Here is a 13,155-nt window from a genome sequence, read left to right on the forward strand (position 1 = left end):
ATTTAAATTTAAAGAGACTAGTTGATTCTTCCAAGGTACTTTACTTATACTATGAATATTGTCATGGCAGCATGGTATAACTGGCTTTCTCCAAATCTGACTAGTTGGGTCCTGGGGAATTTAGCCTATATTACATTCAACATTTCTTTTTTTCCATTAAAAATAGAACTACTTATTAAAATAACAATAAATTGATTGCTCATTCTTGTAGTTAGATTTTAAAAAGGAACTGTATTATGGAATTAGACTAAAAGAAACACAATTATCCAGACACACATTAAGAACCTCTCTTTCTAGATTTCAGCTCTTTCGTTCAACTGCTTAAATAACTTGTAACAACTTCTTTTTAAAACAGCTTTTTTCTTTTTTCCCTCATAATATCAAAAAGCCTAATTCTTAAAAATTCTTAAAAATAACATGGGTCACTTTTTGCTTTGCAGTCCTCTGGTCCTGCTAGCTTCCTCATCTGCTAGATCATGTTCAGCTTTTACTAAATAATCTCTGTGAAGTTGAGGGAGCTCTAATCTACTACACAGGGCTTTGATTCTTCTAGTGGCTTTTTCTTTTACAGAAAAGCATGGGGAAAAATATCTCCATTTCCTCACACCACTTTTATAAGCCTAAAGGAGTTTCCTTTTTGCATATATCACTCCTTTGCACAGAATTATACTAAGGGTACTCTTGACTTATGTTATATATTTTGCAACCTGGTTATGCCCATTTTAAACCGTTTTCATTTCTTGAAAAGGCTATGCCTTTATTCCTTATGAGTGATTTAATCATTCTTTAAAAATAGACACAGTAATTTCAATCAACCAGCTCTTATTAAATGGTTCCAAAATGCATGGTGCTCAACTCGATATGGTTTCTTCACACAAAACTTAGCTTTGAACTTAAAACAAAAATCTGAGGAAATAATTACCCATAGGTGAGATTCCCCCACAAAAAAAAAGAATTCCATTTGCTCCCAATCTATACTAACTTGTCTTTCAGAGAACCTAAAAATGTGTTCAACTCTGTCATATTTTGAATTCTGAACAGACCTCTTCCCACCCCAGTTCAGAATCCAAGCTAGTCTGATCTAGACTGGAGAAGTTCCTTGGAGAAAAGGTTTGCTTATTAAATGAACAGTTGAACCAGAATTTTAGGTGACTTATTTAAACTCTGAGATGTTTTTGAGTACATTAGGACCAACCACTCAATATGTAAAGTGGTCAAGGTAGTTGTCACAGATTATTTTCATCCATTCATTAAGTAGATCCAGAAAGGACCTCAACTTGGCCATACTTTTTTAGCAACTAGTTAAGAGTAACCTTGAAAGAGATAAAACTGTATTCCAATTGAAATTGACTGTAATTCAGACTTTTCTCCAGGGCAGGGATGCCTGCTCTTACAGGTCTCTTTGTGAAAACCGATGCTTCTTCAGCCGTGTTCCCTGATTCGTGATACTCCTAGAATACCTTCTATCCCGAGGCCTTCAGACCTCCTGGCAAACACCACCGATTTTGAGCTGGTGACAGCAAGTTGGATGAGCTCCTGTCCTCTTCCCAGCTTTGCCATTGTTGGGCCTATTCTGAGTCCTGGGTGGTTTTTGTTTGTTTGTTTGTTTGTTTTTTCCTATATGACAGTATCCAAGATGCATACTTAACTATTATTACATTAGTTAGCAAGCCAGCCCTAGTCAGAAAGTCCAATAGCCATCAGAACTCCTTTTCTTCCTCAACTGCCTCAACTTCCTCAACCCATATCCCTAAAACTATGGGGCTAAAGTTTCCCCTGTTTTATGAGTCCTGGGCTTCAGGATGCACTTACCTCTTTCTCTCAGAGCCCATCCAGTGTGGGGTCTTTAGCAGTAGATCAGGTAGTAGTAAAAGGGAAAAAGAAGGAGGATAAATTCTTTCCTCCACCTCTCAATTCCTATTGGTATTTATTTAGCACATCATGAGTACAAATAAGACGATCCTTACTCTCAGGAGTTTACCATTTTTCCTCACAAAAATATTCTGTAAGGAAGGCAGAGCACTTTGAAAATGAGAAAATTGAATCTCGAAGAATTTATAGGGTTTGCCCCAGGCTCACACAGGTAGGAAATAGCAGAGGCCTGATGCAAAAAAAGAGGTTTGGACTTCAAAACAAGTCCTTTCTGTTCCATCAAGCTCTTCCTCAAATGTAGGCATTTACCAACCTTATCCAATAGCCAAAATTCCTCTAGAGTCTAGGGGCCTCTTGGAAAAGAGGAATTTCTAACAGTGAAGAAAAAGGGAGACTAAGGTCTCCAAGATGCGTCCCTCACAGTGAGCTATGAGGGACTAGTTGGTGTTCTTACTTTAAGGGTCAGATTGCTGGTTCTTGTCAGTTTTACTCTAATTAAGTTCAAGCAGTCTGGGAGAGCTTTTACTTCACTCCATGCTGCCCACAGTTTTGGGGAAGAATACATTTATTTCTTGCCTTTGAAGAAAAGGAAAGGAAAAAGTGAGACCCTAATCGACATTTAATCTCTATGTAAATTTCTTCACCTGTAAAATGGGGGAGATGGATTGGATAGCTTCTAAATTCCCTTATCTCCTGAGCTCTGACAATCTGATTCTTTTCCTAAGTAGGATCACTTATTATTTAACCCTGAACTCCTATTATAACATTCAGCAGCATAGGTTGGTGCTTAGTACAATTTGGAAGGGAAGGAAGGAAGGAAGGAAGGAAGGAAGGAAGGAAGGAAGGGGAAATCAAGGAAGCCAAATAGCATGGGGGGGGTAAAAGGAATCATGAAGTAAATATCATAGGGAAGATTATTATTAACTTTAAAAAGAAAATTTAGAAATAAATCACAGGGCTAGATTTTGTGCTATTCCTAATCCCCCCACCCCCGGGGAAGCCCCAAATGGTTAGAAGAATAACTTTTCAAACCTAGAAAAACCTATGGATTTGTGATTGGGGTGGTAAGTTTTCATATGCTTTGATGAGTCCCCTGTTGACAACTGGGGACCAACTGAATAAGAACCATGTGTACATAGTGACTCAGCCAAATAGAGAAGAGCCTCACATGTCATGGTGTCCTCATGATGAAACGGTGTCCCAGTCTGTGATGGGCTAGACTTCTTAGAGATGTTCCCAGCATGAAAAGACAAATTCTTAAGGGGCTTTCCACCCCAAGGCAAAGGACAGGGGGTGGGGGGAAGCCACAAGAATGTGGAGGAGCAAATGCTGAATCACTGGTGATCTTTGTACACTCTAGAAATTTTATATTTTTTTAATTTTTAATTTCAATTAATTAATTTTAATAGAAATTTTTAGAAAAATAAATGGCTGCCAAAGGGAAGTCGCTTTTTTTGTTCCTTCTTTCCTGGAAAGTTTGCCATTTATAAACCATCTATCTACCAGTCTCAATATTTCTATAGCTGAGGATGGTTGAAAGAGCACTAGATTTGGATTTGGAGAACCTGAGTTCAAATACTATTTGTGCCACTTTCAACCTGGATGATCTTGGACAAGTTACTTGATTTTCCTGGGCCTCAGTTTCTTCATGTGTAAAACAAAGGATTAGATCGCCTCTGGGATTCCTTTCAGCTCTAAGCCTCTGATCTTAAGATTCCATTAACCTAACCTAAGATCACAGCTAGTTAAAATTTACTGTCTTTCTCTTAGGTCTCTATTTTCACATTCTAGAATCCTCAGAGTAAAATTCTGAGGCAAACAGACCTCTCTCTGGAGTCATAGAGAAGGATTTCAATTCACATACTAAATAGGATGTTTTCTTTTTTAATTTTATGAACTTCTGTATGCTTAGGGTCTATATTGTAAAACTAAAGTAAGTAGATCAATGTCCCTAAGATGACTGAAAGGAAGCCAAATCTTGATGTCTTTAATATAACATTTCGTGGGCCTATTCCCAGGGATAGCCGGAAGTCCATGGTTAGTTTTTGAATCCCTTCTTCTACTCTTACTCATTCCCTGCCCCCTCACACACCCCACCCAGCCCTGCTGGGACCCCAGCCATGGGGACATTTTGAGGTCTTGCTAGTGGAAAAACACTGCCACTAGCTCTTCCAGACCTCGCGTGTGTTGCTAGGTTCTCACCAACCTCCCTCAAACTTTTCCCCACATGTATTTTATTTAGCGTAGCTTGATAGCTTTCGAATTCCACCCCTCTATGCTTAATTGAATTTGGGGAGAATACCCATCTATTTGTTCCATTTGTTCAGGATGCCTTTTTCCATTCAGCGCCCCCTGAGCTCATCCTCCTATAGTGTTCTCATCATCTCCAGTCAGTCTCAGCACACACTGTCTCTTCCCCAATTTGTGTGGAGTGGTTCTAGGCCGTCTCTCTGTGGTATATATCCCCGCATGGGCATGACAACATACTTGACCTAGGCCAGCCGCCGTTAAAGAATGGACAAGGACCCCTGAAAGGTTTGGAGCCTCTTTGGCTTCATATTTTATTCATCTCCCAAGTCATTGAGAGCCAAACGAGGATGCATTTAATGCATCATAGCAAGTCTCGGCTGGCATTCTGCAGTTTCGCAGGCAAGCCAACCAGCCATACTGTAGGGGTGCTGCCAGGCAGGTTTTTAACTCCATGACTTATTTCCTGGGAATCTTGGCCATTGGCCTGCCTTGACCACATACTGCCAAATGATCCATTTGTCTTCCTGCTGCCAGAGACCAAAAACTAGACACAGAGTGGGCCAAGGACCAGTTGCCAGTTCCCCTTCCTCCTCTCCTATCCAGGATGGATAGGGACAATTTGAAAGGAAAGGATGGAGAAATGGGTATAAAACCTCAGGGTGAGTTGAGGTCTGGTTTCTTCTCCTTTCTCTTGGGGGAAAGATATAATGGGCTCCAAAAAACATCCCCCACCACCCACGCCACTTGGAGTCCCTGGCACCCCAACCAAAACAGATAAAACTGTCCAAAAAAAAGGTGGTGTTTTGGTCCCTCATTTATTGTCTCAAAGGTCTTTTTCTTTTTTTCATTTTTCTTTAAAGAAATATTTTATTTTTGATACAGACACAGCCCTTGACGTAGCAGTAAAAAACATCACCCCCGAGAGGCACATGGCTGTGAAATGTTTTGGTATGTAACTGCTTGCCTTCGACCCAGGTCTGACAGATGCACAAAATCAAAGGCTCTCGTCGGTGTCAAGGGACCGCCCCATGACTGGGTTGGCCCCCTGGCTGGCTTGTGCTTCAGGAGCCAAGGGGGAGGGGGCTGGAGCTGGGGTGGAAGAGGGAGGAGGGCGAAGGGTAGGCAGCTGGCACACATTCCTTTCTCACCGTCCACACGGGCACAATATGGCATGAGGGGCTGGAGATAAATCAGTAGGGAGCTGGGGGGAAGAGTTTCTTTGAGAATCCCCCCCCCCTTTTAGATGGAAGTCAAATTTAGGATTCTGTTGTGCAGAGCAGGGAGGTCACTAGGCTCTAATGCACTTACCATTGACTGCCCCTCTTGTAGTGCGTCTATTAGTGAGTAATTGGATTTGTACCTATTCATTTGCAGTCCCTGCAGGAGCTCTGAGCTGGCCCCCAGCATAATTGGTGCTGTCTCTATTTTTACATCATTAGATTAGCCCCGACTCCTGGCCACTTGTTGTCTGCGCTTGTCTGTCCATTTATACAACCTAATGTAACACAAAATTCATTACTGATCACATTACTTTCAACTCTGAAGCTAGCCTTGTGATAAACATTTGGTTAACCCCTTCCCGCCTGTGGGACAGGCCAGGAGGACAAATGCACTTCCACTCAGCAGGCAAATCAATATCTTAATACACCAAAGTGGAATTGCATTTCTAGATTTGTTATTCCTCCTGGAGGAGCAAATGGAAAGGCTGGTCTGCACCCGGCGGGATTGAATAATGAATGGGGCCCCGGCACCAGCAGCACGTCTGGGCCCCGGCACAGAAGCCAGCACTGTATCAGCTGTCCCAGGGGCACCTCTGGAAGTCGTAGGGGCTTGTCATTTCCTCCTCCACCCTTTTCTTTAGGTTTGCAGTCTTGGACTAGCGTCCTAATGGCCAGGAATGGTGAGCCTGGGCTCCCTCCACAGGCACCCTTTCTATTGCTTCACATAGACATCTGTATACCATTCTGACCTCTAAATTGGGGTGGGGGGGGGCTTCTCAGAGCCATTGTTCACTCTGCATGGACGTGCCCTTTAAGGAAAGTCAGTGGAAAAGGAACTGTGGTTGAGGTAAACCTATTTGCTGTCTTTATTAGTTTTTTACCAAAACTTTGTCCAAATCCAGTGAAGTCTTGAAAGTTTGTTAATTGTATTATTTATTAGTTAAATTCATTAACAATGTATCCCACCCCACCCCTTACCTCCAAGACACAAAGACCAAAGATGCCATAAGGATATTAAATTAAGTCCAAGGGCCAAAAACTTTATGAACCTTTTCATAAAAGTTACCTTTAAAAGTTAAACAACTAAAAACTGTTACCACCCAGAACTTGGTCACTCATATCCCTGTGTCTTTCTGAATGAACCATGTCTATTTAAAGGCAAATGGGCTAGTAAAAAGGGTGCTGAATCTAGAGTCAGGAGAAAGTGAGTTCAGGTCCCATCTCTTGCTAGCTGTGTCATCCTGAGGCAAGTCACTTTTACCTCACTGACCTTCATTTTCCGCATCTGTAAAAAGGGTATAATAATAGCTGTGGCACCTGCCTAGAAAGACAGCAGGCAGGAAGACCTGGGTGCAAGTCCAACTTCTGTCAAAGACTGGTGATGTAAAATTGGACAAGCCATTCAATCTGAGATGATTCAGGTAGCTCCCTGAAATTCTAATTTGCAGAGATGAGACTGACTGTCATGGATAGAGGGAGTTTCCTTACCTAGAAGGTCCCTCCCTATACCAGTCAAACCACAGTCAATTCCTTTGGGTCCAGAAGGTTTCTTGTGATGAGATAATGTATGTAAAGCACTGTATAAACTTTAAGGTGCTACATACATGTCAGTTGTTATTGTTATGTCATGGAACCTATGGGTTCATCCTCAGGTGCCTTGGCATAGATTAGAAAAAAGGGCAGGGTTGGAAGAGGGCCTCCTGTTTTAAGAGGCAGCAAGGTAACTGTTTTCTTTTGCAAAAGCACATAGCCACCCACCATTCCACCCATCCCCTTTCTGTCTCTGAGTCATTAGCCTGAAGGGCTATTTATGTAGAAAGGAAAAATACCCCAAGTTATTGAGAAACCCTCATAAAGCCTGCACTGCGTTCATTAGGAGAAAAAGACAAGTAGACGGGGAGGAAGTCAAATGGAACCTATTACATTCAAGCCATAAATCGCTAAGTAATAGAACTGTAAGCAGAAGCATCCATGACCAGGGCAGATTCTGAGAGGGAGAGATGAGAGATGAGGAAGGGTAGTCGTTTTTCTAAGTCAACAAGAGGTGAGAGGAAAAAAGTCATTTGACCTCACCCAGGATCACAGGGCCCTGGGTTTTGGACAGCACACCCTACCCATATGAATGAAGCATGTCCTCTCTGAAAGCAGAAAATTCTACAGACGTTTTGTTGAGTTTCAAGTTCATTCTCAGGCAGGAAAGAAGAGCACCAGAAACGGGGCCTTGTCTCCCAGGCAAGCCATGAGGTTTCAGAAAAGATTAGAAGTGACAGGGAAAGACTCTCAGAGCCCCAGAGGTGATTGGTCCTATTTCCCTGTGTTTCTTACATTTCCTCTCTTGCTCTTCTATGTGATTTTCCCCAAAAACTGACCCAAGATTGGTTGACTCTTCTCTAGTTTTGGTTGCAAAAAAAAAGGTGATATCTCCTGAGTGTTCAGTAAGAAATCAGTTGACCCAAATCTAAAAACTCAGTCTTTGCCATATGAAAGTCACCCCTGTGACACATACCCACCATCACCACTTTTTACAAGCTAAGTGATGGTTAGTAAGTTAGTGAAGTTCCCTGAATCTCCATTCCTTCAACTGTAAAATGAGACATTTGAACCAGACGACCTGTAAAGTTCCTTCCCATCCTGAATCCCTGCCCTCATACAAGTTTCAGGGAATTGTCAAGTGATCATAAAAGAATGAGCTAAAGTACCTCCACCAGGAAGATGTGTGTGCGCACGTGTGCACACAGACACACACACACACACACACACAAGCTATAGCATTGAATCCTAAATTCAGGAAGCAAGCTCCACCCCAGGTGATTAGGACAATATTAGCATCTTGTGTTTTGATCCCATCACCTGATAGCCAGGCAAAAGCCTGGTAGGGAAGAAAGGACTCCCCACTTTGCTCTGACCCTAGAAGGGTCTCTCTACCCCCTAGAAGGCATAAGTTTCACAAATAAATAATATCATTATTATGCCATAACCTGTCAGTATCCTTAGGTAAGTCTGAGGTTCCAAGGACTGATCTATGGTCCTAGGTCCACTAGAGATAGCATAGAACAGAGGAGGATGTGGGGGGTAGGGAAGGAAGCTGTTCTGTCTATCCAGTGGTAATTGTAATTCCTTAACCTTAATGGAAATGGGGGGGGGGGGAGGAAAAAGCCACATCTTACTGAATTCTTGGCCTGCATTATTGAGAATTTAATTATGTTGGGGCATTTGAATGAGAACCAGATGAGGTTCAGGCAGACCAGGCAAGTGTTCAAGACGTGCGGCGTCTTTCTTAAGATCCAAGGGACCGGTGCCCCCGCCTCACATGCCCCGTGGAGGCTGTGGTGTGGCTCTGATGAACTAAAATGCATCCTCCTGAATCTGGTCACTGGGGCTACAGGAAAAAAGGGAGATTTAGACATGGTGGCCAAACATCTGGTCTGAAGAGAGAGTCCTGAGCCCTCTCCTCCCACTGTGGCTGCTTCCCTCCACTAGACTCTCCATGTCTTCCCAAGACCTGGACCTTATTCCTAGCCTTTCCTCTCTTTCACCCCCACCCCCACCCCAAGCATGTATACTCAGCATCTTGCAGATATGCAAAAAATCACTGTGTAGTCTTCCTCTCAACTAGACAGTCTTTTTTCAGGAGATATGCCACTATTTTGGTTCTCCCAAAAAAGAGAATTTCCTCAAGTTTCTGGCTCTGTTTTTAATACAAATGAGCTATAGGAGAGGAGGCAGAAAGGTACATTTCAGAAATAAACTCTCAGGCCCATGCATCTTGAGAAGGGATGAGAAGCCTTAATACCTCAGACAAACTATATGTGACTAGTTGGGCTGGGCAGGGGAAGACCAAAAGTAACAAAGTACATTTTGCAACCAGAAGAATCACAATAGTAATAATAAGATTTTAATATTTATTTGCCTAGTACTTCAGCTCTTCCAACTTGCTTTCCTTGTGAATAATAATTAACATTGTTATAGCACTTTCAGATCTGTAAAATACTCCCATTTTATTTCACAACAGCCTTTGGCAGTAGGTGCTATTATCCTCATTTTACAGATGGGGAAACAGAGACAAAGAAAAGTTAAGTGATTTACTCAAGGTCACAAGTGTCTGTGATAAGATTTGAACTCTTGGTTTCCTGACTTCAAGTGTAGTACTATCTTCACCACAACCCTATGAGTAAGACAAGGAAAGTATCCTTAGTTGATAGATGAAGGACCTGAGTCATAGAGAAGTGAAGTGACTTGCCCCAGGTCACCCAGAAAGTCAGCCAGCAGAGCTAGGAGTGTGAATTCCTAGGCAGTATGCTGATTTTGGTCGCTAACACCTCTCAAACCTAGCTTAGAATGTCTCCTGAGCCCAAGAGCTGACTCAATAAATAGGACTTTAGCTCAATCCAGGAAGACTCAGGATCACAGTCTTCTGTCCTATATAGATTGAACTGGCTTTTTCTATGTAATATATATTAAAAGATGGATCAACTTAGATGTTAACCAGTTCAATCAAATGTCCTTCAAAAATCTTGGATTTTGTCAGTATGAGGGGGTTCCCTCCACCAAGGCAGGCAGTAGTTCCCTTCATTCCTTAGTAGACAACTTTCATAAGTTGCTATAACTAAAAAGTGTAATTGCTTTAGGACTCCTCTCCCCCCCTTCTTTCCCCAAAGTGAGATGTCCTTTTGGACTTCTTTTGCCCACTTCCCTGGTAAAAGACAAAAAGACAACAGCTAGTCCCAGGCTTTCTAGTTCAGGAGAATGCACCAGGACTTGTGTTCTGATGGTATGACCTTCAGCAGCCAGGGGCATCTCTATGCCTCAGAGAAGGATTTTAGAGCAGGGAAGTGTCTCCACTATCTAATCCTGGGAAGAGTCTGAGCAAGTCCACTTTTTAAATCTTCTTCTATTATCTATCTTTATCTTTCCCTCTGCTGCTTTTCTCTGCCTCCCCTCACTCCAGTAACCCTTCTCCTAACCTACCACCTCTTCCCCTCCTCCTACTCATCTTTGCTTCCCTCTACTTCCCTCTTTCCTCCAATCCCTGCCATCACTCCCTACTTCACCCTCTGTCCCCAACCCTGACCCTGTCACCTTACAGAATCCTGCCTCCTCTCAGATCTAGAAATTTAAATACAGGGTCATTGGATAGCGAGTGTGGAATGGAAGGGTCTTTAGCAATCTGACCCATTCCCTTTACCGATGAAGAAAATAAGGCCCAGATACAGAAATTTTTGTTTGCTTGGGGTTTAAGGAGCAAATCAAGAATAATATATTAAGCTTATTGGGTGTCAGACCCTGTGCTAAGCTTAGGAGTTACAAAGGAAAAGCAAAAACAGTGCTTATCCTCAAGAAGCTTACATTCCAAGGAGGGAGACATTTATACATATATATATATATATATATATATATATATATATATATATATATATATATATATACACACACACACACACACACACACACACACATTTACAATATAAGTTAAAACAGGTGGATGGTAGACTTGCAGGTAGGGGAAGGCTCTACCAAGTTGGGAGATTCCTGCTTAATATATAGGAGCTAAATCTTGAAGGAAGGGAATCTAAAAGATAAGGAGAAGTAGGAAAGGCATTCCAGGCAAGGGACCTCACCAATGCAAAGGCCCAGAGAGGGGAAATCAAGTGTCATACGTATGGAAGAGCACATGGGATAATCATAATAGGCATTACTGTATAAGAAGACTAGAAATGGAAGAATGGGCCAGATTGTGAAGGCCTTGAAATGCTAAATTGATGCATTTATTTGAACCTAGAGGTACTAGTGAGCCACTGGAGTTTACTGAAGAGAAAAATGACATATTCAGATATGTGCTTAAGAAAAACTATTTTGGTAGGTTATGTAAAGGACAGATTAAAATGGAAGAGAGGAGATGTCCCGAAGGAGGTGACCAATGAACCTAGGAGACTTAGAAGATAGTGGAGATTCAACAACAATAGGGAAATTCAGAAATGGGGTGGGGGAGAGGGTGATGGAGGTAGGGAAGATCAGCTAGATTCTGTTTTGGACACAGTGAATATGAGCTGCTTGTAGGCCTTCCGGTACAGAATGTCCAGGAAGCAGTTGGTGACATGAAACAAGCTCAGGAGAGAAGCTAGGACTGACTGGAGGTATAGATCTGGAGTTCATCTGCTTAGACAGATGATAAGGATAGGGAATCAATTGACAAGATCACTCAGATGGTGAGAAAAAAAGGAAAAGGGGAAACTCAAAGGAATTTCCAAATTATTTGCTCCTTTTGAGGCACACACACACACACACACACACACACACACACACACACACACACACACAAACACACAGAATTAAGATATCTGTTCCTCCCCCATTGTGTAGAATGAACTGAGGACCACCAAGTCTTCCGAAAGAACTTCTGAGTTTCTATCTCCAAGCATCTACTAATTCCCTCTGTCTTTGGAAGACAAGTTGACCCATCTTTCCCCATTATCAAGAGGACCCCTGAAAGCTCAGAAGAGTCTTGGGCAGACATCTCCAGCAGCCATGGAGTAGACATAGCCATATGACTGTAATCTGAATTGGGTGGGAGCCTATCCTGGCTGACCAAAGCTTTTAGTTGCCCAGCTTATGTTCCTTTATGTTTTTGGTCCTGTATGTAGTTCATCGTGGCTCTTTGTTCCCCTGTATTAGAAACTGGAAGTCAGGTCAAATGGCTGAGGTGTGAATGAGGATAGCCAGGTTGGGTGGCCCCCCTCAAATCCCCCCCCCCAGCATTTCAGGCACACCTTAGGCACTTAAGAACCTCCAAAGACTGGCTCCAACCCAGAGAGGAACTGTCTGATTGCAAGCAGAGGGACTGCTACTGGACTGCTGCCTTTCCTGGGAGAAGGGAATAGTTACAGCTGAGGTCACTATCGAGCAATGTGAATCTGTCATTGCAACTATCTGACCATTTTCCTGGCATCTTCCAGGTGCTCAGCTTCAGGTATTAAACTACAGAGATACTGAGGCCAAAATGAGATTCCCTTGGAAGCAAAAGACCAGAACCAAGAATTGTTATCAGAATCTGGTGTTAGGTGCTTTGCTCTTCTCGACCCCCTTCAAATTAATGCTGCCTCCTCTGCTGGCTGTTTTACAACTGGAGCCCTAAGAATGCTGCCAGAGTAAAACCCCTCCATAGGAGAAAAGTTCATCCCAGACTCCAGAGCTTTTCTCCTTGAACAGGGTCTGTTAGTGGAGTCATAGATTGGGGACAGGCAGTGTCTGGCCAGGCAGAGTAGGAGGAGCTGATAGCAAAGAGAAGAGAGCAGCTTCCAAACTGCTCCCTTGGGGACCTGAGATTAGGTCTGCTGGAAGTGCTGGGAGCTATTGATTTATTGAGTTTCATGGTCACAGGGCCACAGTGAATAAGCTAGAGGCTACTTAGCCTATGTGGTGGATTTCTGTGGGCTCTCGGCCCAGAGAAGGACCAATGAATGAGAGATAGGGATTCACAGAGAGAACCCTTTGGGAACCACCACTGCAAAGCTGCTTAAGACTCCAGAAGATGGGGTGACAGGATGATAATGTTGGGGTTGAGAAAAGGGATCCCTCCTTGCCCTACATCCCCTGAGGGCTAGCATTCCTGCCCACATGCAGAGAAGAACCCTGGCTTTCTCCAGCTGACTTCCTTTAGCTGTCTGTCCCCTTAACCTTCCTGCAAAAAAATTCTCTAAGGATTGAAAATGACTTGGGATCTCTGAGAGAAAACAGGAGCAAATGCTCTTTCACCAAGCAAAACCTGCCCCCCAAATTGGGGCTTTTAGCTTCCTCCTTGGTCCAGGCAAACTCC

General features: G+C 42.9%; 1 protein-coding gene and 1 long non-coding RNA gene across 9 annotated transcripts in view; one reads left to right on the top strand and one right to left on the bottom strand.

Moving 5' to 3' along the window:
* BCAS3 (BCAS3 microtubule associated cell migration factor) overlaps nt 1-13,155 on the top strand; it is an 851,656-nt gene that overhangs the window by 830,338 nt on the left and 8,163 nt on the right. For 4 of the 8 annotated variants that reach the window (XM_074223544.1, XM_074223545.1, XM_074223546.1 and 1 more), the window contains one exon: nt 5,005-5,070. The exons of the other annotated variants lie outside the window; for them this stretch is intronic. In XM_074223544.1, the coding sequence (XP_074079645.1) occupies nt 5,005-5,070 (66 nt within the window). The remainder of the gene's footprint in view (nt 1-5,004; nt 5,071-13,155) is intronic. 8 annotated transcript variants of the gene reach the window in all.
* The window catches only part of LOC141513583 (uncharacterized), a 74,945-nt gene that overhangs the window by 33,590 nt on the left and 28,200 nt on the right, over nt 1-13,155 (bottom strand). The gene's annotated exons all lie outside the window — the stretch shown is intronic.

Source organism: Macrotis lagotis, chromosome 2 (assembly GCF_037893015.1).
Source record: "Macrotis lagotis isolate mMagLag1 chromosome 2, bilby.v1.9.chrom.fasta, whole genome shotgun sequence".
Classification (NCBI taxonomy): domain Eukaryota; kingdom Metazoa; phylum Chordata; class Mammalia; order Peramelemorphia; family Peramelidae; genus Macrotis; species Macrotis lagotis.